General features: G+C 47.5%; 1 protein-coding gene across 4 annotated transcripts in view; it reads right to left on the bottom strand.

The window, feature by feature from the left end:
* LOC115102193 (microtubule cross-linking factor 2-like) overlaps nt 1-23,825 on the bottom strand; it is a 94,692-nt gene that overhangs the window by 5,460 nt on the left and 65,407 nt on the right. For all 4 annotated transcript variants that reach the window (XM_029621848.2, XM_029621852.2, XM_029621851.2 and 1 more), the window contains exons 11-13: nt 2,729-2,983; nt 1,620-1,693; nt 5-1,505 (exon numbers count right to left, since the gene is read on the bottom strand). In XM_029621848.2, the coding sequence (XP_029477708.2) occupies nt 5-1,505; nt 1,620-1,693; nt 2,729-2,983 (1,830 nt within the window). The remainder of the gene's footprint in view (nt 1-4; nt 1,506-1,619; nt 1,694-2,728; nt 2,984-23,825) is intronic.

The raw sequence follows: 23,825 nt of genomic DNA, 5'->3' as shown, positions 1-23,825 counted from the left end.
CTACCTCCATGCTGGAGCTCAAGGTCAGGTCCCTGGCAGTGAGATCGTTAGCAGTGGCCCCCAACTCCTCCCTGGGCATCTGTCTCATGAACCTCTTGTTGACGATCTTGGTGACGCTGTCGTTCCCCACCAGCGAAACCCCAGAGAGGCACTCAGGCTTGGGCTCATCCATGGCCCCCACCTCCCTCTGCCCCCTCTCCCCTCCCCCGGGCATGGTCGTTCCGGTCCGGCCGCACACGTTCCTGAAAAACTCCTGGAAAGGGCCATATTTCTGGGCTCCGGTGTCTGGTCCAGGGCCAGAGGGCTTCCCTGCTGCCTGGCGGGCTGGGCTGGCCCCTGGCTCACTCTTCCACAGGGACTCTACGCTGCCGGAGTGTTCCACCACGCTGAACAGGCTGGACAGGCCATCGTTGAGGCCGCTGAGCACGGGGCTGTCCCTGGTGGTGGTGGAACGGGCCCAGGCCGAGCCGCTGGAGGTCGAGGACCGCTGGTGGAGGTTCCACAGGCTGCGGTCTCTGGATGAAGCCGAGGACAATCCTCCTCCGTCCAGCTTGGAGGAGGAGGCAGAAATGCGTCGCTGTAGCTTGGGGGAGCCGAACTTGGGTGAGCAACAGGGCCTGTCGATGCGGCTGTGCACCTTATCCAGTGATGAGGAGATGTGGCGCGAGCGGGCCGAGGCCGAGGCCAGCGACGACGAGGGCCGGGGGGACCAGGAGGATTTGGTGTGGAAGCCCCCCACCCCCCGAGACCCGAGCCCGTCCGTCTGCAGCCCCACGCTCACAAACTGGACCGTCTGGGTGGAGCGACTAGACACCCCCACCGTCTGGCTGCTCGCATCCTTGCTGCAATTCCTCTCAAGAGAGCTGGAGCGGATGGCCTGGCGCACGCAGTTGGTCATCTCCTTCATGTCGTCCGAGAGGTTGGCAGAGATCTCCAGGCCGTGGAAGGGCGCCACCCCCGCGCCACCGCTGCTGTTCTCTAGAAGGTCCCTGTGCTGCTTGGACAGAGAGCTCAACCACTGGTCATAGGACGAAGAGGAGGAGGAGGAGGAGGAGGGAGGTTGGCCCTCCAGGGCCACAGCGTCTGAGGGAGTTGAAGCCCGAGACAGGTGGCCTTGCTGGGCTTGAGGTTTATCCTGCTTCTCCTTGGCCAGCCGGCTCTCCATACGGCGCATGGTAGGGGGGCTGTAGTAGATGCGGATGCCAGTCTTGTCGGGGGCTGTGTAGCTCCTCTGGATGCTCTCCAGGTCCAGGAAACTGCTTGGGGAGCTGGGACAGTCCCACGTCTTGAAGGGGGCATCACCCTGCTCCATCAGAGCCATCTCATTGGTCAGGTACTTCCAGTTCTTCCTGGTGAGGTCACCCGGGTCTGTGTGGGTTAGAAGGGGAGGGGCCTGGGTGCTGGGCTGGTCCTTCTCTCCCTCCTCATTGGCTGTACCATTGACCTCCTGACGGAAAGGACAGGCCTCCAGCAGACCCTCCAACATGGACGGGATGGACTTGGTCCTGATAGAAGAAAAATTATATCACTAAACATGATCGTTTTATTATTCAGCTATGACTATACATTTTTCATGATCTTTGAAAAATAGCTTTTTATACATTAAATACATATGTTACCTTGATAAATTGGTTCCATTTGTAACAACGTCCAGTGCAGTTTTTGTTTCAGGGGTGGTTTTGTAGTGCAGAGACTGAGGGAGAAAAAAAGGAGACATTTTTTGTTTCCTGTCCAGCCAGTCCGGTAGTTTTATTGGCAATGTTTAATGGAGGACATGAGGATGTGGCCATCATCTAGGAGTTACAGTATTTATCCCTGACAAAGGCCTTGCTGTCCCTGTAATGATGCTGACTCAGGAGCTTTCAGCTCACAGGGGGATGAGCTCACACACACACACACAAATAAAAACACATATTTCCTCCCAGGGGGCGAGGGAAGGGAGAAGAGGAAGGATGAGGTGGTTCAAATGAATCCTACAGTACACGACTGCTGTATTTTGATGCACAATGCAAATGTGACTGACTGACAGAGAAGCAACAGTAGGGCTACGACAGATAGGAGAAAAGCGTAGCGAGAGAAAGAGGCGTCTGTCTGAAATAATGACGTCCTCTTGTGTGCTTGGCCTCAGTGCTATGTTCCTGTGCCGTTTTCTGACACAATAAGTACTGGAGTGCGAGAGACCTAGACCCAAGACCAGCCAGTCAGTTTCGGGACAGACTGGATGACAGCCAGACAGACACAGGTAATGAGGCTTTGCTGGTAGAAGAGCCAGTCACACACACACACACACACACACACACACACACACACACACACACACACACCCTCCAGTGTGGTCTGGCCATGCAGCAGGCACACTCATGTTCAGCAGCATGTTGTCTCTCCCTGCATTCCTCTACTGGCCAGTTATCCCTAACCCCTCTATGGAAACCACTAAACCACTAGTCACAGAGTACAGTAATGCATATACACGCCAACAATGTCCTACCAGTGACATTAACCTTCCATTCCACCCCAACAAAAGACCACACAGAGAATTTTTTTTTGCCAAAGATGATGAGGAGAAAGGAGGACAATTAGGATAGTCACTAGACGCTACAAGGGTAGTTAGTGTCACGCTCAGTACTCACTCCATGGCTAAGCTATAATACTAGACCATGCTATAATAGAATAGAGTGTAGAGCAGAATATAAGCTTATCAGGACTGAGGTACCAATAATCCAGTTACCATCTTGCACTGTAGCCTCTGCTCCCACTGGCCCCTCTCCTGACTGAAACGCTCTATGAGCTCCAGCTTCTCACGGTTCCAGTTCCTCTCGCCCATCTGCAGCTGCTTGGTCAGGTCCATGACGGCGGCATATGAGTCGGCCAGGAGGTGCTGGTGCTCCTCACGCTCCCTCCTCAGTGCCACCTTCAGGTCGGGAGGTCCTTGGAGGTCCTTCTCCCCCCCGGCCAGGGCAGCCAAGCCCGCCTTGCTCTCCAGCTGGGGGGAGGGTGACAGAGAGAGGGTTGGTGAGGATGGTGATTATGTGACACTATGGGGGATGTTGTGCTTGTTCCATACATGTTTGAGCAGCTAAATTACATTTATATGTGATGATGTAATACCAAAAGTAATGAATACCCAAATGCTCAACAAACACATCCTACACTCTCACTGATTAACACTCCAGATGCATTTATTTCATTTTCCTTTCTTTTTGTCCATCTCTGAAAACACTAACATTTTTATCTGAAGATCTAAACAGACTATTAGCTTTTAAGTATTCCCCCCTGTATAAAATGAGACGTGGAGCGAGGCACTTAATGAGAAAGCCCTATAAATAAAGAAATAAAGAACAGCAGCAGACGCCTCTTGTGTGTGTTACGTTGAAGTCATCCTTCCCTTGTTTCTAAGATGGATGAGTTTACAGGTTCTCTTCTGTCACATTAAAAGACAACAGCTAAAGACGCCCGCTACGTTCCTCGCCTCGCCTCGTCTCTCCTCTCCTCTCCTCTCCAATCCCCCCATTAGAATGAATCAAGCAGTGCTTCAAAGCTGAGGCGATTGCTCTTTATTTCTCTTACGAGTCGGTCTCGTTTTTATTCTCGTATTTGAAGTCACAGCTTTCGGGGGGGCATCAATCACCATGGTGCCTGAGGATGACTGCAGGTTTCTGCCTTATATGGTGCTAATGGAGGAGTCTGGGTGGCCTTTCGGACGACTATGCCAGTCATCTCCGACGGCGACGGAAGCGTTGATCTCGTCTGATGATGAATATCCATAATGAGTTTTATTGGTGAGGCGTTGCGGGTCTGTGACTAAATGGTTGTCTGCAGGTTTACAGCACAGAGAAAGACATTTGCTCTGAATTCACCCCAGATTCCCCCCAAAACCACTGAAGACAGACATGGGTCCCAAATGGCACTATGTTTTAGTGCACTACTTTTGATCAGGGCCCACATAGGCCTCTGCACTATACAGGGAATAGGGTGCCATTTGTGACACAGCCTTCCTTAGAAAACTGTCTGTTGGCATCTGTAGGCATTAGGCCATAAGCCTGGTTCCACAGTGCAACAGCTGCTGGTGCCATGCCACATTGCCAGGATGCTATCCTACTTCTGTGATTGGCTGAGCAGAGCAGGAAGAGATTGGACCCAGCTTTGCCATCCAGTTCTTTCCAGGGCACCAGCCCAGTGGGTTTACACGATACAAGGGCACAGTAACGGCATAGTTTATAGGGGTGAAGGGGTAAAGGGAGAATAGTAACAATTTGTGTGCGTGTGTGTGTGTGTGTGTGTGTGTGTGTGTGTGCACCCTCTCAGGATGGGGTGGTTCAAATGAATCCTACAGTATATGACTGCTGTATTTTGATGTGCAATGCAAATGTGACTGACTGACAGAGAAGCTACAGTAGGGCTACGACAGATAGGAGAAAAGCGTAGCGAGAGAAAGAGGCGTCTGTCTGAAATAATGACGTCCTCTTGTGTGCTTGGCCTCAGTGCTATGTTCCTGTGCTGTTTTCTTTTTTCTTTTCTTTTTAAAATTATTATTATTATTTTTTACCCCTTTTTCTCCCCAATTTCGTGGTATCCAATTGTTGTAGTAGCTACTATCTTGTCTCATCGCTACAACTCCCGTACGGGCTCGGGAGAGACGAAGGTTGAAAGTCATGCGTCCTCCGATACACAACCCAACCAGCCATACTGCTTCTTAACACAGCGCGCATCCAACCCGGAAGCCAGCCGCACCAATGTGTCGGAGGCTACACCGTGCACCCGGCAACCTTGGTTAGCGCGCACTGCGCCCGGCCCGCTACAGGAGTCGCTGGTGCGCGATGAGACAAGGACATCCTTACCGACCAAGCCCTCCCTAACCCGGACGACGCTAGGCCAATTGTGCGTCGCCCCACGGACCTCCCGGTCGCGGCCGGTTACGACAGAGCCTGGGCGCGAACCCAGGGACTCTGATGGCACAGCTGGCGCTGCAGTACAGCGCCCTTAACCACTGCGCTACCCGGGAGGCCTCCTGTGCTGTTTTCTGACACAATAAGTACTGGAGTGCGAGAGGCAGCAGATGATGAGTTTCTTAAAAAATAAGAAAAGCTAAATGAATCAAGCTCTGATTATGCCATAAAGGTTAGTCAGTAAATCTGATCTAATAAAATAAATGCAATGCATTTGGGGAATGGGCAAGCTGTTATCTTTTTTGATGGAGGTGGCTGTTATGGTGACCATATTACTGCCACACCGGCGATCACGAGTCATGACCACAGTCAAATTCCACATGACCATTTAGTCATGATAACTAGGCTTCTCAAAGCTCATAGCCTACCTACGTGCTAACTGCCTGGTACTCAGCACTCTATTGTCCCTCTAATCACTCTGACATCAATGCAAATATAATCAAATATCTAATCAAACACCTCATCAGAGCCCATGAGCTGTTGTGTGAGAAAACAGAGTGATGGCCTCTATTAAAAAGAGGAGGATTCCATCAGCTTTCTATAGGCTAGGCCTACTATATTTATTTCTCAACTTTCCTAATTTCAAGCACATTGCTTCTCTTTACAACATGAGTATAGCCTACCTGGCTGGCATGAAAATGAACCATGGGAAAAGCGTCCTCCATTTGCTATTTTAGCGTATAGATGACACATTTTTTCCCCCTGCCCATGTTTCGAGACAGGTGCGTGACAATGGCCTATTCTAAATCCAAACCAATTTCACAGATATTATTTAGTATATGTAAAGACAAGATTCAATCAAGAAAAACAATATTAGCCTGTGAATGATATATTATCACATGTGAATGATGCCCAGCTTTTATGCTGTAAGGCAAGAAACAGCGCATGCCTTTTTTTTTGTCGCACATCTAACGTAGCTTAGCCCATAGGCCTATATGTTTTGATAAAGTTTGTATCTCAGCTAACATGGCCAAATGACTTCTCAGAATTAAGCACATTAATCTGCTTTACAACCGGTGTAGAGCCTAACTGGCATACAGTGTATTCGGATAGCACTCAAACCCCTTGACTTTTTCCACATTTTGTTACATTACAAACTTATTCTAAAATTGATTAAATTGTTTTCCCCTCATCAATATACACACAATACATCATAATGACAAAGCAAAAACAGGTTTTTAGACATTTTGGCACATTTATTCATCAATGATCTCTCTGTACTTTGCTCCATTTATCTTTCCCTCGATCCTGACAAGTCTCCCAGTCCCTGCCACTGAAAAACATCCCCACAGCATGATGCTGCCACCATGCTTCAACGTAGGGATGGTGTCAGGTTTCCTCCAGACGAGATGCTTGGCATTCAGGCCCAAAGAGTTCTATCTTGGTTTCATCAGACCGGAGAATGCTGTTTCTCATGGTCTGAGAGTCCTTTAGGTGTATTTAGGCAAACTCCAAGCAGGCTGTCATGTGCCTTTTACTGAGGAGTGGGTTCCGTCTGCCACTCTACCATAAAGGCCTGATTGGTGGAGTGCTGCAGAGATGGAAGAACCTTCCAGAAGGACAAACATCTCCACAGAGGAACTCTGGAGCTCTGTCAGAGTGATCATCGAGTTCTTGGTCACCTCCAAGACCAAGGCCCTTCTCCCCCGATTTCTCAGCCAGCTCTAAGAAGAGTCTTGGTGGATCCAAACTTCTATAATTTAAGAATGATGGAAGTCACTGTGTTCTTGGGGACCTTCAATGCTGCAGACATGTTTTGTACCCTTCCCCAGATCTGAGCCTTGACACAATCCAGTCTCAGAGCTCTATGGACAATTCCATGGACCTCATGGCTTGGTTTTTGCTCTGACATGCACTGTCATCTGTGAGACCTTACAGAAAACATCTCAAGGATGATCAACGGAAACAGCATGCACCGGAGCTCAATTTAGAGTCTCATAGCAAAGAATCTGAATACTTATGTAAATAAGGTATTTCTGTTTTACACTTTTTAATACATTTGCAAACATTTCTAATTACCTGTTTTCGCTTTGTTATTTTGGGGCATTGTGTGTAGATTGATAATAAAATAAAAAATAAAAATGTATTTTTTCCCCTTTTCTCCCCAATTTTGTGATATCCAATTGGTAGTTACAGTCTTGTCCCATCGCTGCCACTCCCGTACGGCCTTGGGAGAGGCGAAGGTCGAGAGCCGTGCGTCCTCTGAAACACAACCCAGCCAAGCCACACTGCTTCTTGACACAATGCCCGCTTAAATCAGAAGCCCACCTTACCAATGTGTCATAGGAAACACCGTACACCTGGCGACCGTGTCAGCGTGCATTGCACCCGGCCCGCCACAGGTGTCGCTAGTGCGCGATGGGACAAGAACATCCCTGCCGGCCAAACCCTCACCTAACCCGGACGATGCTGGGCCAATTGTGCGCCACTCCATGGGTCTCCCGGTTGCGACAGAGCCTGTACTCGAACCAGGATCTCTTGTTGAAACAATTAGCACTTAGACCACTGTGCCATTCGGGAGGCATTGATGAGGATTGTTATTTAATTATCAATTTTTAGAATAAGGCTGTAACGTAACAAAATGTGGAAAAAGTTTAGGGGTCTGAATCCTTTCTGAATGCACTGTATATAGGCGGCGTGTGAGATTCACATTTGGGAAAGATAATTCTCCTCAGCAAAATGCAAGGATTACATGCATAACTGCATTTGTGGTCACTTTTGAGAACGGTGTTTTTCCCGCTAATTGATTGCATTTTGGAACATTCACGCTTTTAGACAGCCAATTGCCGTGTGTGCATTGCTGCGCTTATAATGAGAAAAATTGCCTAATAGTTTATCAACATTTTAAGCTAAATGTTCTGATCTGTTGCATCAGCCTCATTGACTTTAAACGTTTTTTAATGCTAGTGGTTGTATTAATTTGGGATCGATTGCATCCCACAACAGTACCTGTCACGCCCAGATCGGTTTCACCTGTACTTGTGCTTGTCTCCACCCCCTCCAGGTGTCGCCAATCTTCCCTCCTATACAGTGGTTTCGAAAGTATTCACCCACTTGGCATTTTTCCTATTTTGTTGCCTTACAACCTGGAATTAAATGGATTTTGGGGGGTTTTATATAATTTGATTTACACAACATACCTACCACTTTGAAGATCCAAAATATTTTTTATTGTGAAACAAACAAGAAATAAGAAAAACTGAAAACTTGAGCAAGCATAGCTATTTATCCCCCAAAGTCAATACTTTGTAGAGTCACCTTTTGCAGCAAATACAGCTGCAAGTCTCTTGGGGTATGTCTCTATAAGCTTGGCACAGCTAGCCACTGGGATTTTTGCCCATTCTTCAAGGCAAAACTGCTCCAGCTCCTTCAAGTTGGATGGGTTCCGCTGGTGTACAGCAATATTTAAGTCATACCACAGATTCTCAACTGGATTGAGGTCTGGGCTTTGACTAGGCCATTCCAAGACATTTAAATGTTTCCCCTTAAACCACTCGGGTGTTGCATTAGCAGTATGCTTAGGGTCATTGTCATGCTGGAAGGTGAACCTCTGTCCCAGTCTCAAATCTCTAGAAGACTGAAACAGGTTTCCATCAAGAATATCCCTGTATTTAGCACCATCCATCATTCCTTCAATTCTGACCAGTTTCCCAGTCCCTGCCGATGAAAAACCTCCCCACAGCATGATGCTGCCACCACCATTCTTCACTGTGGGGATGGCATTCTCGGGGTGAGGAAAGGTGTTAGGTTTGTGTCAGACATAGCGTTTTCCTTGATGGCCAAAAAGCTACATTTTTGTCTCATCTAACCAGAGTACCTTCTTCCATATGTTTGGGGAGTCTCCCACATGCCTTTTGGCGAACACCAAACATGATTTCTTTAAGCAATGGCTTTTTTACTGGCCACTCTTCCGTAAAACCCAGCTCTGTGGAGTGTACGGCTTAAAGTGGTCTTATGGACAGATACTCCAATCTCCGCCGTGGAGCTTTGCAGCTCCTTCAGTGTTATCTTTGGTCTCTTTGTTGCCTCTGATTAATGCCCTCCTTGTCTGGTCCGTGAGTTTTGGTGGGCGGCCCTCTCTTGGTAGGTTTGTTGTAGTGCCATATTCTTTCCATTTTTTTTTTATAATGGATTTAAAATGGTGCTTCGTGGGATGTTCAAAGTTTCAGATAATTTTTTTATAACCCAACCCTGATCTGTCCTTCTCCACAACTTTGTCCCTGACCTGTTTGGAGAGCTCCTTGGTCTTCATAGTGCCGCTTGCTTGGTTGTGCCCCTTGCTTAGTGGTGTTGCAGACTCTGGGTGCCTTTCAGTACAGGTGTAAATATACTGAGATCATGTGACAGATCATGTGACACTTAAATAAAGTCCACCTGTGTGCAATCTAACTAATTATGTGACTTCTGAAGATAATTGGTTCCACCAGATCTTATTTAGGGGCTTCATAGCAAAGGGGGTGAATACATATGCACCCACCACTTTCTATTTTAAATGTTTTTCAATTTTTTTTCATTTCACTTCACCAATTTGGACTATTTTGTGAATGTCAATTACATGAAATCCAAATCAAATCCATTTAAATTACAGGTTGTAATGCAACAAAATAGGAAAAACGTCAAGGGGGTGAATACTTTTTCAAGGCACTGTATCCCCTGGGTATTTATACCTGTGTTTTCTGTCTGTCTGTGTCAGTTTGTCTTCTTTGTTCAAGCCTACCAGCGTTTTGTGTCTCAGCTCCTGCTTTTTCCAGTATCTCTTTTCTTGTCCTCCTGGATTTGACCCCTGCCTGTCCTGACTCCGAGCCTGCCTGCCTGACCACTCTGCCTGCCTGAACACTCTGCCTGCCTGAACACTCTGCCTGCCTGAACACTCTGCCTGCCTGAACACTCTGCCTGCCTGAACACTCTGCCTGCCCCTGAGCCTGGCTGCCTGCCCCTGAGCCTGGCTGCCTGCCCCTGAGCCTGGCAGCCTGCCCCTGAGCCTGGCTGCCTGCCCCTGAGCCTGGCTGTCTGCCCCTGAGCCTGGCTGTCTGCCCCTGAGCCTGGCTGCCTGCCCCTGAGCCTGGCTGCCTGCCCCTGAGCCTGGCTGCCTGCCCCTGAGCCTGGCTGCCTGCCCCTGCCCCTGAGCCTGGCTGTCTGCCCCTGAGCCTGGCTGCCTGCCCCTGAGCCTAGCTGCCATCCTGTACCTTTGCCTCTACTCAGACCTTCGCCTCACCTGAACATGGGCCTGCCTGCCGTCCTGTATCTTGACCCCACTACTCTGGATTATCGACCCTAACCTTTATTTAACTAGGCAAGTCAGTTAAGAACAAATTCTTATTTACAATGACGGCCTACCCGGCCAAACCCGGACAACGCTGGGCCAATTGTGCGCCGCCCCATGGGACTCCCAATCACGACCGGTTGTGATACAGCCTAGAATCAAACCTGGATCTGTAATGACGCCTCTTGCACTGAGATGCAGTGCCTTAGACCGCTGCGCCACTCAGAAAGAGAGTCAACGCTTTGATGATGGCCATGATTCACACATGTGACACCTTTTTAAAGTGTTTCAACTGAATTACATTGTCATCTGGGTCTTCTGGTGATACACAAACAAAACACAAATCAGGATTCTAACCCGGGGTCAAATCTTCACCCAAGGCTACAGACTGAGTCATGCTCCTACAGTCCATGTAAGCCATTATTTCATCAGGAAATATCAATGAAAAAAACAAGTTAGTTGTGTCCAGTTTAATAAAGGTGTAGAACCAATGCACAAGAAGCCCCCTTTCCTGTCTCCTCAACCCTTATTTTCCCTCTCTCTCTCCCTCCCACCCTGACACACAACACATTACTACTGCCAGGGAGGAGAGAGACAAAAGGCACTATGGTGGATAGAGGAGGCGGAAGGAGGGGGGATGGATGAATAAAAAAGCCTGGCCCAGGTTGTAAATTGTGACCCAGTTATGGTGTTGAGTAGCTGTGTTGGCGCCGCCAGGAAAGGGATCCCCATGGCACAGTGCTGCTCTCAGGGCAGGCAACCATTTAGCTGTGTCCTTACAGACCCATGGCACAGTGCTGCTCTCAGGGCAGGCAACCATTTAGCTGTGTCCTTACAGACCCATGGCACAGTGCTGCTCTCAGGGCAGGCAACCATTTAGCTGTGTCCTTACAGACCCATGGCACAGTGCTGCTCTCAGGGCAGGCAACCATTTAGCTGTGTCCTTACAGACCCATGGCACAGTGCTGCTCTCAGGGCAGGCAACCATTTAGCTGTGCCCTTACAGACCCATGGCACAGTGCTGCTCTCAGGGCAGGCAACCATTTAGCTGTGCCCTTACAGACCCATGGCACAGTGCTGCTCTCAGGGCAGGCAACCATGTAACTGTGTCCTTACAGACCCATGGCCCAGTGCTGCTCTCAGGGCAGGCAACCATTTAACTGTGCCCCTACAGACCCACGGAGGAGGGACTGCAGAGGGAGGGAACAGTCTGACAGGACCAAGGAAACATGCCTCAAACTCTCTCTGTGTCTAATGTACTGTACCCCTCTCTCTCTTAAAAAAAAAATAATCCCTCCCTCTGTTTATTCCCCTTCTCTCTCCCCCTCTATTTATTCTCTCTCTCTCTCTCTCTCTCCCTCTATTTATTCTCTATCTCCCTCTATGTATTCTCTCTCTCCCTCTCTCTGTTTATTCCCCCTCTCTCTGTTTATTCCCCCTCTCTCTCCCTCTATTTATTCTCTCTCTCTCTGTTTATTCCCCCTCTCTCTCCCTCTATTTATTCTCTCTCTCTCTGTTTATTCCCCCCTCTCTCTCCCTCTATTTATTCTCTCTCTCTCTCTGTTTATTCCCCCTCTCTCTCCCTCTATTTATTCTCTCTCTCTCTGTTTATTCCCCCTCTCTCTCCCTCTATTTATTCTCTCTCTCTCTCTGTTTATTCCCCCCCTCTCTCCCTCTATTTATTCTCTCTCTCTCTGTTTATTCCCCCTCTCCCTCTATTTATTCTCTCTCTCTCTCTCTCTGTTTATTCCCCCCTCTCTCCCTCTATTTATTCTCTCTCTCTCTCTGTTTATTCCCCCTCTCTCTCCCTCTGTTTATTCTCTCTCTCCCTCTGTTTATTCCCCCTTCTCCCTATATTTATTCTCTCTCTCTCTCTGTTTATTCCCCCTCTCTCTCCCTATATTTATTCTCTCTCTCTCCCTATATTTATTCTCTCTCTCCCTCTATTTATTCTCTCCCTCTCTCTGTTTATTCCCCCTCTCTCTCCCTCTATTTATTCTCTCTCTCTCTCCCTCTATTTATTCTCTCTCTCTCTCTCTGTTTATTCCCCCCTCTCTCCCTCTATTTATTCTCTCTCTCTCTCTGTTTATTCCCCCTCTCTCCCTCTATTTATTCTCTCTCTCTCTCTGTTTATTCCCCCCCCTCTCTCTCCCTCTGTTTATTCTCTCTCTCTCTCTGTTTATTCCCCCTCTCTCTCTCCCTATATTTATTCTCTCTCTCTCCCTCTATTTATTCTCTCTCTCTCTGTTTATTCCCCCCCCTCTCTCCCTATATTTATTCTCTCTCTCCCTCTATTTATTCTCTCCCTCTCTCTGTTTATTCCCCCCTCTCTCTCCCTCTATTTATTCTCTCTCTCTCTCCCTCTATTTATTCTCTCTCTCTCTCTCTGTTTATTCCCCCTCTCTCTCCCTCTATTTATTCTCTCTCTCTCTGTTTATCCCCCTCTCTCTCCCTCTATTTATTCTCTCTCTCTCTGTTTATCCCCCTCTCTCTCCCTCTATTTATTCTCTCTCTCTCTGTTTATTCCCCCTCTCTCCCTATATTTATTCTCTCTCTCTCTGTTTATTCCCCCTCTCTCCCTATATTTATTCTCTCTCTCTCTGTTTATTCCCCCCCCTCTCCATATATTTATTCTCTCTCTCTCTGTTTATTCCCCCTCTCTCCATATATTTATCTCTCTCTCTCTCTGTTTATCCCCCCTCTCTCCCTATATTTATTCTCTCTCTCTCTCTGTTTATTCCCCCCTCTCTCCCTCTATTTATTCTCTCTCTCTCTCTCTGTTTATTCCCCCCCTCTCTCTCTCTGTTTATTCCCCCCTCTCTCCCTCTATTTATTTCTCTCTCTCTCTCTCTCTGTTTATTCCCCCTCTCTCTCTCTGTTTATTCCCCCCCCTCTCTCCCTCTATTTATTCTCTCTCTCTCTCTGTTTGTTCCCCCCTCTCTCCCTCTATTTATTCTCTCTCTCTCTCTGTTTATTCCCCCTCTCTCCCTCTATTTATTCTCTCTCTCTCTCTGTTTATTCCCCCCTCTCTCCCTCTATTTATTCTCTCTCTCTCTCTGTTTATTCCCCCCTCTCTCTCTCTGTTTATTCCCCCTCTCTCCCTATATTTATCCTCTCTCTCTCTCTGTTTATTCCCCCCTCTCTCTCTCTGTTTATTCCCCCTCTCTCCCTCCCTCTATTTATTCTCTCTCTCTCTCTGTTTATCCCCCCTCTCTCCCTATATTTATTCTCTCTCTCTCTCTGTTTATTCCCCCTCTCTCCCTCTATTTATTCTCTCTCTCTCTGTTTATCCCCCCTCTCTCCCTATATTTATTCTCTCTCTCTCTCTGTTTATTCCCCCCTCTCTCCCTATATTTATTCTCTCTCTCTCTCTGTTTATTCCCCCCTCTCTCTCTGTTTATTCCCCCTCTCTCCCTCTATTTATCTCTCTCTCTCTCTCTGTTTATTCCCCCTCTCTCCCTATATTTATTCTCTCTCTCTCTCTGTTTATTCCCCCTCTCTCCCTATATTTATTCTCTCTCTCTCTCTGTTTATTCCCCCCTCTCTCCCTCTGTTTATTCCCCCTCTCTCCCTATGTTTATTCTCTCTCTCTCTCTGTTTATTCCCCCTCTCTCCCTCTGTTTATTCCCCCTCTCTCCCTATATTTATTCTCTCTCTCTCTCTGTTTATTCCCCCTCTCTCCCTCTATTTATTCTCTCTCTCTCTCTGTTTATTCCCCCCTCTCTCTCCCTCTGTTTATTCTCTCTCTCTCTCTGTTTATTCCCCCCTCTCTCTCCCTATATTTATTCTCTCTCTCTCCCTATATTTATTCTCTCTCTCTCTGTTTATTCCCCCCTCTCTCTCCCTATATTTATTCTCTCTCTCCCTCTATTTATTCTCTCCTCTCTCTGTTTATTCCCCCTCTCTCTCCCTCTATTTATTCTCTCTCTCTCTCCCTCTATTTATTCTCTCTCTCTCTCTCTCTCTGTTTATTCCCCCCGCTCTCTCCCTCTATTTATTCTCTCTCTCTATTTATTTATTCTCTCTCTCTCTCTGTTTATTCCCCTCTCTCTCCCTCTATTTATTCTCTCTCTCTTTCTGTTTATTCCCCCCCTCTCTCTCCCTCTATTTATTTCTCTCTCCCTCTATTTATTCTCTCTCTCTCTCCCTCTATTTATTCTCTCTCTCTCTCTCTGTTTATTCCCCCCTCTCTCTCCCTCTATTTATTCTCTCTCTCTCTGTTTATCCCCCTCTCTCTCCCTCTATTTATTCTCTCTCTCTCTCTGTTTATCCCCCTCTCTCTCCCTCTGTTTATTCTCTCTCTCTCTCCCTCTATTTATTCTTCTCTTCTCTCTGTTTATTCCCCCTCTCTCTCCCTCTATTTATTCTCCTCTCTCTCTCTGTTTATTCCCCCTCTCTCTCCCTCTATTTATTCTCTCTCTCTCTCCCTCTATTTATTCTCTCTCTCTCTCCTCTATTTATTCTCTCTCTCTCTGTTTATTCCCCCTCTCTCCCTCTATTTATTCTCTCTCTCTCTCTATTTATTTATTCTCTCTCTCTCTCTGTTTATTCCCCCTCTCTCCCTCTGTTTATTCTCTCCCTCTCTTTATTCTCTCTCTCTCTGTTTATTCCCCCTCTCTCTGTTTCTCTCTCTCCTCTGTTTATTCCCCCTCTCTCCCTATATTTATTCCCCTCTCTCTCTCTCTGTTTATTTCCCCCTCTTCCCTCTGTTTATCCCTCTCTCTCTCTCTGTTTATTCCCCCTCTCTCTCCTCTGTTTATTCCCCCTCTCTCTCTCTCTCTGTTTATTCCCCCTCTCTCTCTCTATTTATCCCCCTCTCTCCCTCTATTTATTCCCCTTCTCTCTCTCCCTCTGTTTATTCCCCCCTCTCTCCCTCTATTTATTCTCTCTCTCTCTCTCTGTTTATTCCCCCTCTCTCTCTCCCTCTGTTTATTCCTCCCTCTGTTTATTCTCTCTCCCTCTGTTTATTCCCCTATTTATTCTCTCTCTCTCTCTGTTTATCCCCCCCCCCCTGTTTATTCTCTCTCCCTATTTATTCCCTCCTCCTCTCCCTCTATTTATTCTCTCTCTCTCTGTTTATTCCCCCTCTCCTCTATTTATTCTCTCTCTCTCTGTTTATTCCCCCCCTCTCCCTCTATTTATTTCTCTCTCTCTCTGTTTATTCCCCCCTCTCTCCCTCTATTTTTCTCTCTCTCTCTCTGTTTATTCCCCCCTCTCTCTCCCTCTGTTTATCCTCCCTCTATTTATTCTCTCTCCCTCTGTTTATTCCCCCCCCTCTCTCTCCCTCTGTTTATTCCCCCCTCTCTCTCTCTCTGTTTATTCTCTCTCTCTATTTATTCCTCTCTCCCTCTATTTATTCTCTCTCTCTCTGTTTATTCCCCCCCTCTCTCCCTCTATTTATTCTCTCTCTCTCTCTGTTTATTCCCCCCCTCTCTCTCTCTCTGTTTATTCCCCCCCTCCTCTCTCCCTCTATTTATTCTCTCTCTCCCTTTATTTATTCTCTCTCTCCCTCTGTTTATTCCTCCCCCTCTATTTATCTCTCCCTCTGTTTATTCTCTCTCTCTCTCTGTTTATTCCCCCTCTCTCTCTCTCTGTTTATTCCCCCTCTCTCTCTCTATTTATTCGCTCTCCCTCTATTTATTCTCTCTCTCTCTGTTTATTCCCCCCCTCTCTCTCTCTCCCTATTTATCCTCGCTCTCCCCCTCTCTGTTTATTCTCTCTCTCTCTGTTTATCCCCCTCTCTCTCCCTCTGTTTATTTCTCCTCTCTCTATTTATTCTCTCTCTCTCTGTTTATTCCCCCCTCTCTCTCTCTCTCTCTCTCTGTTTATTCCCCCCTCTCCCTCTATTTATTCCCCCTCTCTCTCTCTGTTTTATTTCCTCTCTCTCTGTTTATTCCCCCCTCTCCTCTCCTCTATTTATTCTCTCTCTCTCTCTCTGTTTATTTCCCCCTCTCTCTCCCTCTGTTTATTCTCTCTCTCTCTGTTTATTCCCCCTCTCTCTCCCTATATTTATCCTCTCTCTCCCTCTATTTGTTTCTCTCTCTCTCTGTTTATTCCCCTCTCTCCCTCTATTTATTCTCTCTCTCTCTCTCTCTTTATTCCCCCCCTCTCTCTCCCTCTGTTTATTCCCCCCTCTCTCCCTCTGTTTATTCCCCCTCTCTCTCTCTGTTTATTCCCCCCCTCTCTGTTTTCTCTCTCTCTGTTTATTCTCTCTCTCCTCTGTTTATTCCCCCCTCTCTCTCCCTCTGTTTATTCCCCCCTCTCTCTCTCTGTTTATTCCCCCCTCTCTCTCCCTATATTTATCCTCCTCTCTCCCTCTATTTATTCTCTCTCTCTCTGTTTATCCCCCTCTCTCCCTCTGTTTATTCTCTCTCTCCCTCTGTTTATTCCCCCTCTCTCTCTCCCTCTGTTTATTCTCTCTCTCCTCTGTTTATTCCCCCCTCTCTCTCTCTCTGTTTATTCCCCCTCTCTCCCTCTGTTTATTCCCTCTCTCTCTCTGTTTATTCCCCCCTCTCTCTCCTCTCTGTTTATTCCCCCTCTCTCTCCCTCTGTTTATTCTCTCCCTCTATTTATTCTCTCTCTCTGTTTATTCCCCCTCTCTCTCCCTCTGTTTATTCCCCCTCTCTCTCTCTGTTTATTCCCCCCTCTCTCTCTCTGTATTTATCCTCTCTCTCCTCTATTTATTCCCTCTCTCTCCCTCTGTTTATTCTATTTATTCCCCCCTCTCTCTCTCTGTTTATTCCCCTCCTCCCTCTCTCTCTCTCCTCTGTTTATTCCCCCTCTCTCTCCCTCTGTTTATTCCCCCTCTCTCTCCTCTGTTTATTCCCCCCTCTCCTCTGTTTATTCCCCCCCTCTCTCCCTCTGTTTATTCTCTCTCTCCTCTGTTTATTCCCCCTCTCCCTCTATTTATTCTCTCTCTGTTTATTCCTCCCCCTCTCTCTCTCCCTATGTTTATCCTCGCTCTCCCTCTATTTATTTCTCTCTCTCTCTGTTTATTCCCCCCCTCTCCCTCTGTTTTTTCTTTCCTCTCTCTCCCTCTGTTTATTCCCCCCTCTCTCTCCTCTGTTTATTCCCCCTCTCTCTCTCTCTGTTTATTCCCCCCTCCCTCTCTATTCCCTCTATTTATTCTCTCTCTCCCTCTATTTATTCTCTCTCTCTCTGTTTATTCCCCCCCCTCTCTCTCCCTCTATTTATCCTCTCCCTCTATTTATTCTCTCTGTTTATTCCCCCCCTCTCTCTCCCTCTGTTTATTCCCCCCTCTCTCCCTCTGTTTATTCCCCCCTCTCTCTCTCTCTGTTTATTCCCCCTCTCTCCTCCCTATATTTATCCTCTCTCTCTCCTCTATTTATTCTCTCTCTCCCTCTGTTTATTCCCCCTCTCTCTCTCTGTTTATCCCCTCTCTCTCTCCCTCTGTTTATTCCCCCTCTCTCTCCCTCTGTTTATTCCCCCTCTCTCTCTCCCTATATTTATTCCCCCCTCTCTCTCCCTCTGTTTATTCCCCCTCTCTCTCTCCCTCTGTTTATTCCCCCCCTCTCTCTCTCTCTGTTTATTCCCCCTCTCTCTCCCTCTCTTTATTTCTCTCTCTCTCTCTGTTTATTCCCCCCCTCTCTCCCTCTGTTTATTCTCTCTCTCTCTGTTTATTCCCCCCCTCTCTCCCTCTGTTTATTCCCCCTCTCTCTCCCTCTGTTTATTCCCCCCTCTCTCTCTCTGTTTATTCCCCCTCTCTCTCCCTCTGTTTATTCTCTCTCTCCTCTGTTTATTCCCCCTCTCTCTCTCTGTTTATTCCCCCCTCTCTCTCCCTCTGTTTATTCCCCCCTCTCTCTCTCTGTTTATTCCCCCCTCTCTCTCTCCCTCTGTTTATTCCCCCTCTCTCTCCCTCTGTTTATTTCTCTCTCTCTCTGTTCCCCCTCTCTCCTCCCCCTCTCTCCCTCTATTTATTCCTCTCTCTCTCTGTTTTATTCCCCCCCTCTCTCTCCCTCTGTTTATTCCCCCTCTCTCTCCTCTGTTTATTCCCCCTCTCTCTCTCCCTCTGTTTATCCCCCTCTCTCCCTCTGTTTATTCCCCCTCTCTCTCTCTCTGTTTATTCCCCCCTCTCTCCCTCTATTTATTCTCTCTCTCTCTCTGTTTATTCCCCCTCTCTCTCTCCCTCTGTTTATTCCCCCTCTCTCCCTCTGTTTATTCCCCCTCTCTCTCCTCTGTTTATTCCCCCCTCTCTCTCTCTCTGTTTATTCCCCCTCTCTCTCTCCCTCTGTTTTATTCCCCCTCTCTCTCTCTCTGTTTATTCCCCCCTCTCTCTCCCTCTGTTTATTCCCCCTCTCTCTCTCTCTGTTTATTCCCCCCTCTCTCTCCCTATATTTATCCTCGCTCTCCCTCTATTTATTCTCTCTCTCTCTGTTTATTCCCCCCTCTCTCCCTCTATTTATTCTCTCTCTCTCTCTGTTTATTCCCCCTCTCTCTCTCTCTCTGTTTATCCCCCTCTCTCTCCCTCTGTTTATTCCCCCTCTCTCTCTCTCTCTGTTTATTCCCCCCTCCCTCTCTCCTCTCTGTTTATTCCCCCTCTCTCTCTCCCTCTGTTTATTCCCCCTCTCTCCCTCTGTTTATTCCCCCCTCTCTCTCTCTCTCTGTTTATTCCCCCTCTCTCTCTCTATTTATTCCCCCCTCTCTCTCCCTCTGTTTATTCCCCCCTCTCTCTCCCTCTGTTTATTCCCCCCTCTCTCTCTCTCTGTTTATTCCTCTCTCTCTCCCTCCCTTTATTCCCCCCTCTCTCTCCCTCTGTTTATTCCCCCCTCTCTCTCCTCTATTTATTCCCTCTCTCTCCCTCTGTTTATTCTCTCTCTCTCTGTTTATTCCCCCTCCTCTCTCCTCTATTTATCCTCGCTCTCCCTCTGTTTATTTCTCTCTCTCTCTGTTTATTCCACCCCTCTCTCCCTCTATTTATTCTCTCTCTCTCTCTGTTTATTCCCCCTCTCTCTCTCCCTCTGTTTATTCCCCCCTCTCTCTCCCTCTGTTTATTCCCCCTCTCTCTCCCTCTGTTTATTCCTCTCTCTCCCTCTGTTTATTCCCCCTCTCTCTCTCCTCTGTTTATTCCCCCCTCTCTCCCTCTATTTATTCCCTCTCTCTCCCTCTGTTTATTCCCCCCTCTCTCTCTCTCTGTTTATTCCCCCCCTCTCTCTCCCTATATTTATCCTCGCTCTCCCTCTATTTATTCTCTCTCTCTCTGTTTATTCCACCCCCTCTCCCTCTATTTATTCTCTCTCTCTCTCTGTTTATTCCCCCCCTCTCTCTCCCTCTGTTTATCCCTCCCCTCTCTCTCTCCCTATTTATCCTTCTCCCTCTATTTATTCTCTCTCTCTCTGTTTATTCCACCCCCTCTCCCTCTATTTATTCTCTCTCTCTCTGTTTATTCCCCCCCCTCTCTCTCCCTCTATTTATCCTCCCCCCTCTATTTATTCTCTCTGTTTATTCCCCCCTCTCTCTCCTCTGTTTATTCCCCCTCTCTCTCTCTCTGTTTATTCCCCCCTCTCTCTCTCTCTCTGTTTATTCCCCCTCTCTCTCCTCTATTTATCTCTCCTCTCTCTCTCTGTTTATTACCCCCTCTCTCTCCCTCTGTTTATTCCCCCCTCTCCCTCTGTTTATTCCCCCTCTCTCTCCCTCTGTTTATTCCCCCTCTCCTCTCTGTTTATTCCCCCTCTCTCTCTGCCTATATTTATCTCTCTCTCTCTCTCTGTTTATTCCCCCCCCTCTCTCCCTCTGTTTTCTCTCTCTCTCTGTTTATTCCCCCTCTCTCCCCTATATTTATCCTCGCTCTCCTCTATTTATTCTCTCTCTCTCTGTTTATTCTCCCTCTGTTTATTCTCTCTCTCTCTGTTTATTCCCCCCCTCTCTCCCTCTGTTTATTCCCCCTCTCTCTCCCTCTGTTTATTCCCCCCTCTCTCTCCCTCTGTTTATTCCCCCTCTCTCTCTCTGTTTATTCCCCCTCTCTCTCTCTGTTTATTCCCCCCTCTCTCCCTCTGTTTATTCCCCCTCTCTCTCCCTCTGTTTATTCCCCCCTCTCTCTCCCTCTGTTTATTCCCCCCCTCTCTCTCCTCTGTTTATTCCCCCTCTCTCTCCCTCTGTTTATTCCCCCTCTCTCTCTCTGTTTATTCCCCCTCTCTCTCTCCCTGTTTATTCCCTCCCTCTATTTATTCTCTCTCTCTGTTTATTCCCCCTCTCTCTCTCTATTTATTCTCTCTCTCTCTCTGTTTATTCCCCCTCTCTCTCCCTCTGTTTATTCCCCCTCTCTCTCCTCTGTTTATTCCCCCTCTCTCTCCCTCTGTTTATTCCCCCCCCCCTCTCTCTCTCTCTCTGTTTATTCCCCCCTCTCTCTCCCTCTGTTTATTCCCCCCTCTCTCTCTCTCCCTCTGTTTGTTTTCCCCCCCTCTCTCTCTCTCTGTTTATTCCCCCCTCTCTCCTCTATTTATTCTCTCTCTCCTCTGTTTATTCCCTCTCTCTCTCCCTCTGTTTATTCCCCCTCTCTCCCTCTGTTTATTCCCCTCTCTCTCTCTCTGTTTATTCCCCCTCTCTCTCCTCTGTTTATTCCCCCTCTCTCTCTCCCTCTGTTTATTCTCTCTCTCTCTGTTTATTCCCCCCTCTCTCTCCTCTGTTTATTCCCCCTCTCTCTCTCTCTGTTTATTCCCCCCTCTCTCTCCCTCTGTTTATCCCCCTCTCTCTCTCCCTCTGTTTATTCCCCCCTCTCTCTCCCTATATTTATCCCCCTCTCTCCCTCTTTTTCTCTCTCTCTCTGTTTATTCCCCCCTCTCTCCCTCTATTTATTCTCTCTCTCTCTCTGTTTATTCCCCCCCCTCTCTCTCTCTCTCTGTTTATCCCCCCTCTCTCTCTCTCTGTTTATTCCCCCTCTCTCTCTCCCTCTGTTTATTCCCCCTCTCTCTCTCTCTCTCTGTTTATTCCCCCTCTCTCTCTCCCTATATTTATCCTCGCTCTCCCTCTATTTATTCCCCCCTCTCTCTCTCTGTTTATTCCCCCTCTCTCTCTCCTATATTTATCCTCGCTCTCCCTCTGTTTATTCCCCCTCTCTCTCTCTCTGTTTATTCCCCCCCTCTCTCTCCCTATATTTATCCTCGCTCTCCCTCTATTTATTCTCTCTCTCTCTGTTTATTCCCCCCCCCTCTCCCTCTATTTATTCTCTCTCTCTCTCTGTTTATTCCCCCCTCTCTCTCTCTCTGTTTATTCCCCCTCTCTCCCTCTGTTTATCCTCGCTCTCCCTCTATTTATTCTCTCTCTCTCTGTTTATTCCACCCCCCTCTCCCTCTATTTATTCTCTCTCTCTCTGTTTATTCCCCCCTCTCTCTCTCCCTCTGTTTATTCCCCCCTCTCTCCCCTCTGTTTATTCCCCCTCTCTCTCTCTGTTTATTCCCCCTCTCTCTCCTCTGTTTATTCCCCTCTCTCTCTCCCTCTGTTTATTCCCCCCTCTCTCTCTCTGTTTATTCCCCCCTCTCTCTCTCCTATATTTATCCTTTCTCTCCCTCTATTTATTCTCTCTCTCTCTGTTTATTCCACCCCCCTCTCCCTCTATTTATTCTCTCTCTCTCTCTGTTTATTCCCCCTCTCTCTCCCTCTGTTTATTCCCCCCTCTCTCTCCCTCTGTTTATTCCCCCCTCTCTCTCCCTCTGTTTATTCCTCCCTCTCCCTCTATTTATTCTTCTCTCTCTGTTTATTCCCCCCCTCTCCCTCTATTTATTCTCTCTCTCTCTGTTTATTCCCCCTCTCTCTCCCTCTGTTTATTCCCCCCTCTCTCTCTCTGTTTATTCCTCCTCTCTGTTTATTCCCTCTCTCTCTCCTCTGTTTATTCCCCCTCTCTCTCTCTCTGTTTATTCCCCCCTCTCTCCCTCTGTTTATTCCCCCCTCTCTCTCTCTCTGTTTATTCCCCCTCTCTCTCTCCCTATATTTATCCTCGCTCTCCCTCTATTTATTTCTCTCTCTCTCTGTTTATTCCCCCCCTCTCCCTCTATTTATTCTCTCTCTCTCTCTGTTTATTCCCCCTCTCTCTCTCCCTCTGTTTATCCCCCTCTCCCCTCTGTTTATTCCCCCTCTCTCTCTGTTTATTCCCCCTCTCTCTCCCTCTGTTTATTCCCCCCTCTCTCTCCCTCTGTTTATTCCCCCCTCTCTCTCTCTCTGTTTATTCCCCTCTCTCTCTCCCTCTGTTTATTCCCCCTCTCTCTCTCTGTTTATTCCCCCTCTCTCTCTCCCTATATTTATCCTCGCTCTCCCTCTATTTATTCTCTCTCTCTCTGTTTATTCCCCCCCCTCTCCCTCTATTTATTCTCTCTCTCTCTCTGTTTATTCCCCCCCTCTCTCTCTCTCTGTTTATTCCCCCCTCTCTCTCTCCCTCTGTTTATTCCCCCTCTCTCTCTCTGTTTATTCCCCCTCTCTCTCTCCCTATATTTATCCCTCGCTCTCCCTCTATTTATTCTCTCTCTCTCTGTTTATTCCCCCCTCTCTCTCCCTCTATTTATTCTCTCTCTCTCTGTTTATTCCCCCTCTCTCTCTCCCTCTGTTTATTCCCCCTCTCTCTCTCTCTGTTTATTCCCCCCTCTCTCTCTCCTATATTTATCCTCGCTCTCCCTCTATTTATTCTCTCTCTCTCTGTTTATTCCCCCTCTCTCTCCCTCTATTTATTCTCTCTCTCTCTGTTTATTCCCCCTCTCTCTCTCCCTCTGTTTATTCCCCCTCTCTCTCCCTCTGTTTATTCCCCCCTCTCTCTCTCTCTGTTTATTCCCCCTCTCTCTCTCCCTATATTTATCCTCGCTCTCCCTCTATTTATTCTCTCTCTCTCTGTTTATTCCCCCCTCTCTCCCTCTATTTATTCTCTCTCTCTCTCTGTTTATTCCCCCCTCTCTCTCTCTCTGTTTATTCCCCCTCTCTCTCTCCCTATATTTATCCTCTCTCTCTCTCTGTTTATTCCCCCTCTCTCTCTCCCTCTGTTTATTCCCCCCCCTCTCTCTCTCTCTGTTTATTCCCCCTCTCTCTCTCCTATGTTTATCCTCGCTCTCCCTCTATTTATTCTCTCTCTCTCTGTTTATTCCCCCTCTCCCTCTATTTATTCTCTCTCTCTCTCTGTTTATTCCCCCCTCTCTCTCCCTCTGTTTATTCCCCCTCTCTCTCCCTCTGTTTATTCCCCCTCTCTCTCTCTCTGTTTATTCCCCCTCTCTCTCTCCTCTGTTTATTCCCCCTCTCTCTCTCTGTTTATTCCCCCTCTCTCTCTCCCTATATTTATCCCTCTCTCTCTCCCTCTATTTATTCTCTCTCTCTCTGTTTATTCCCCCCTCTCTCCCTCTATTTATTCTCTCTCTCTCTCTGTTTATTCCCCCTCTCTCTCTCTCTGTTTATCCCCCCTCTCTCTCTCTCTGTTTATTCCCCCCTCTCTCTCCCTATATTTATCCTCGCTCTCCCTCTATTTATTCTCTCTCTCTCTGTTTATTCTCCCTCTATTTATTCTCTCCCTCTGTTTATTCTCTCTCTCTCTGTTTATTCCCCCCCTCTCTCTCTCTCCCTCTGTTTATTCCCCCTTCCCTGTTTATTCTCTCTCTCCCTCTGTTTATTCCCCCTCTCTCTCTCTC

The sequence above is a fragment of the Oncorhynchus nerka genome, linkage group LG20 (genome assembly GCF_034236695.1).
Source record: "Oncorhynchus nerka isolate Pitt River linkage group LG20, Oner_Uvic_2.0, whole genome shotgun sequence".
Taxonomy (NCBI): domain Eukaryota; kingdom Metazoa; phylum Chordata; class Actinopteri; order Salmoniformes; family Salmonidae; genus Oncorhynchus; species Oncorhynchus nerka.
Note: the sequence above shows the minus strand (reverse complement) of the source record. Positions and strands in the feature narration are given on the sequence as shown.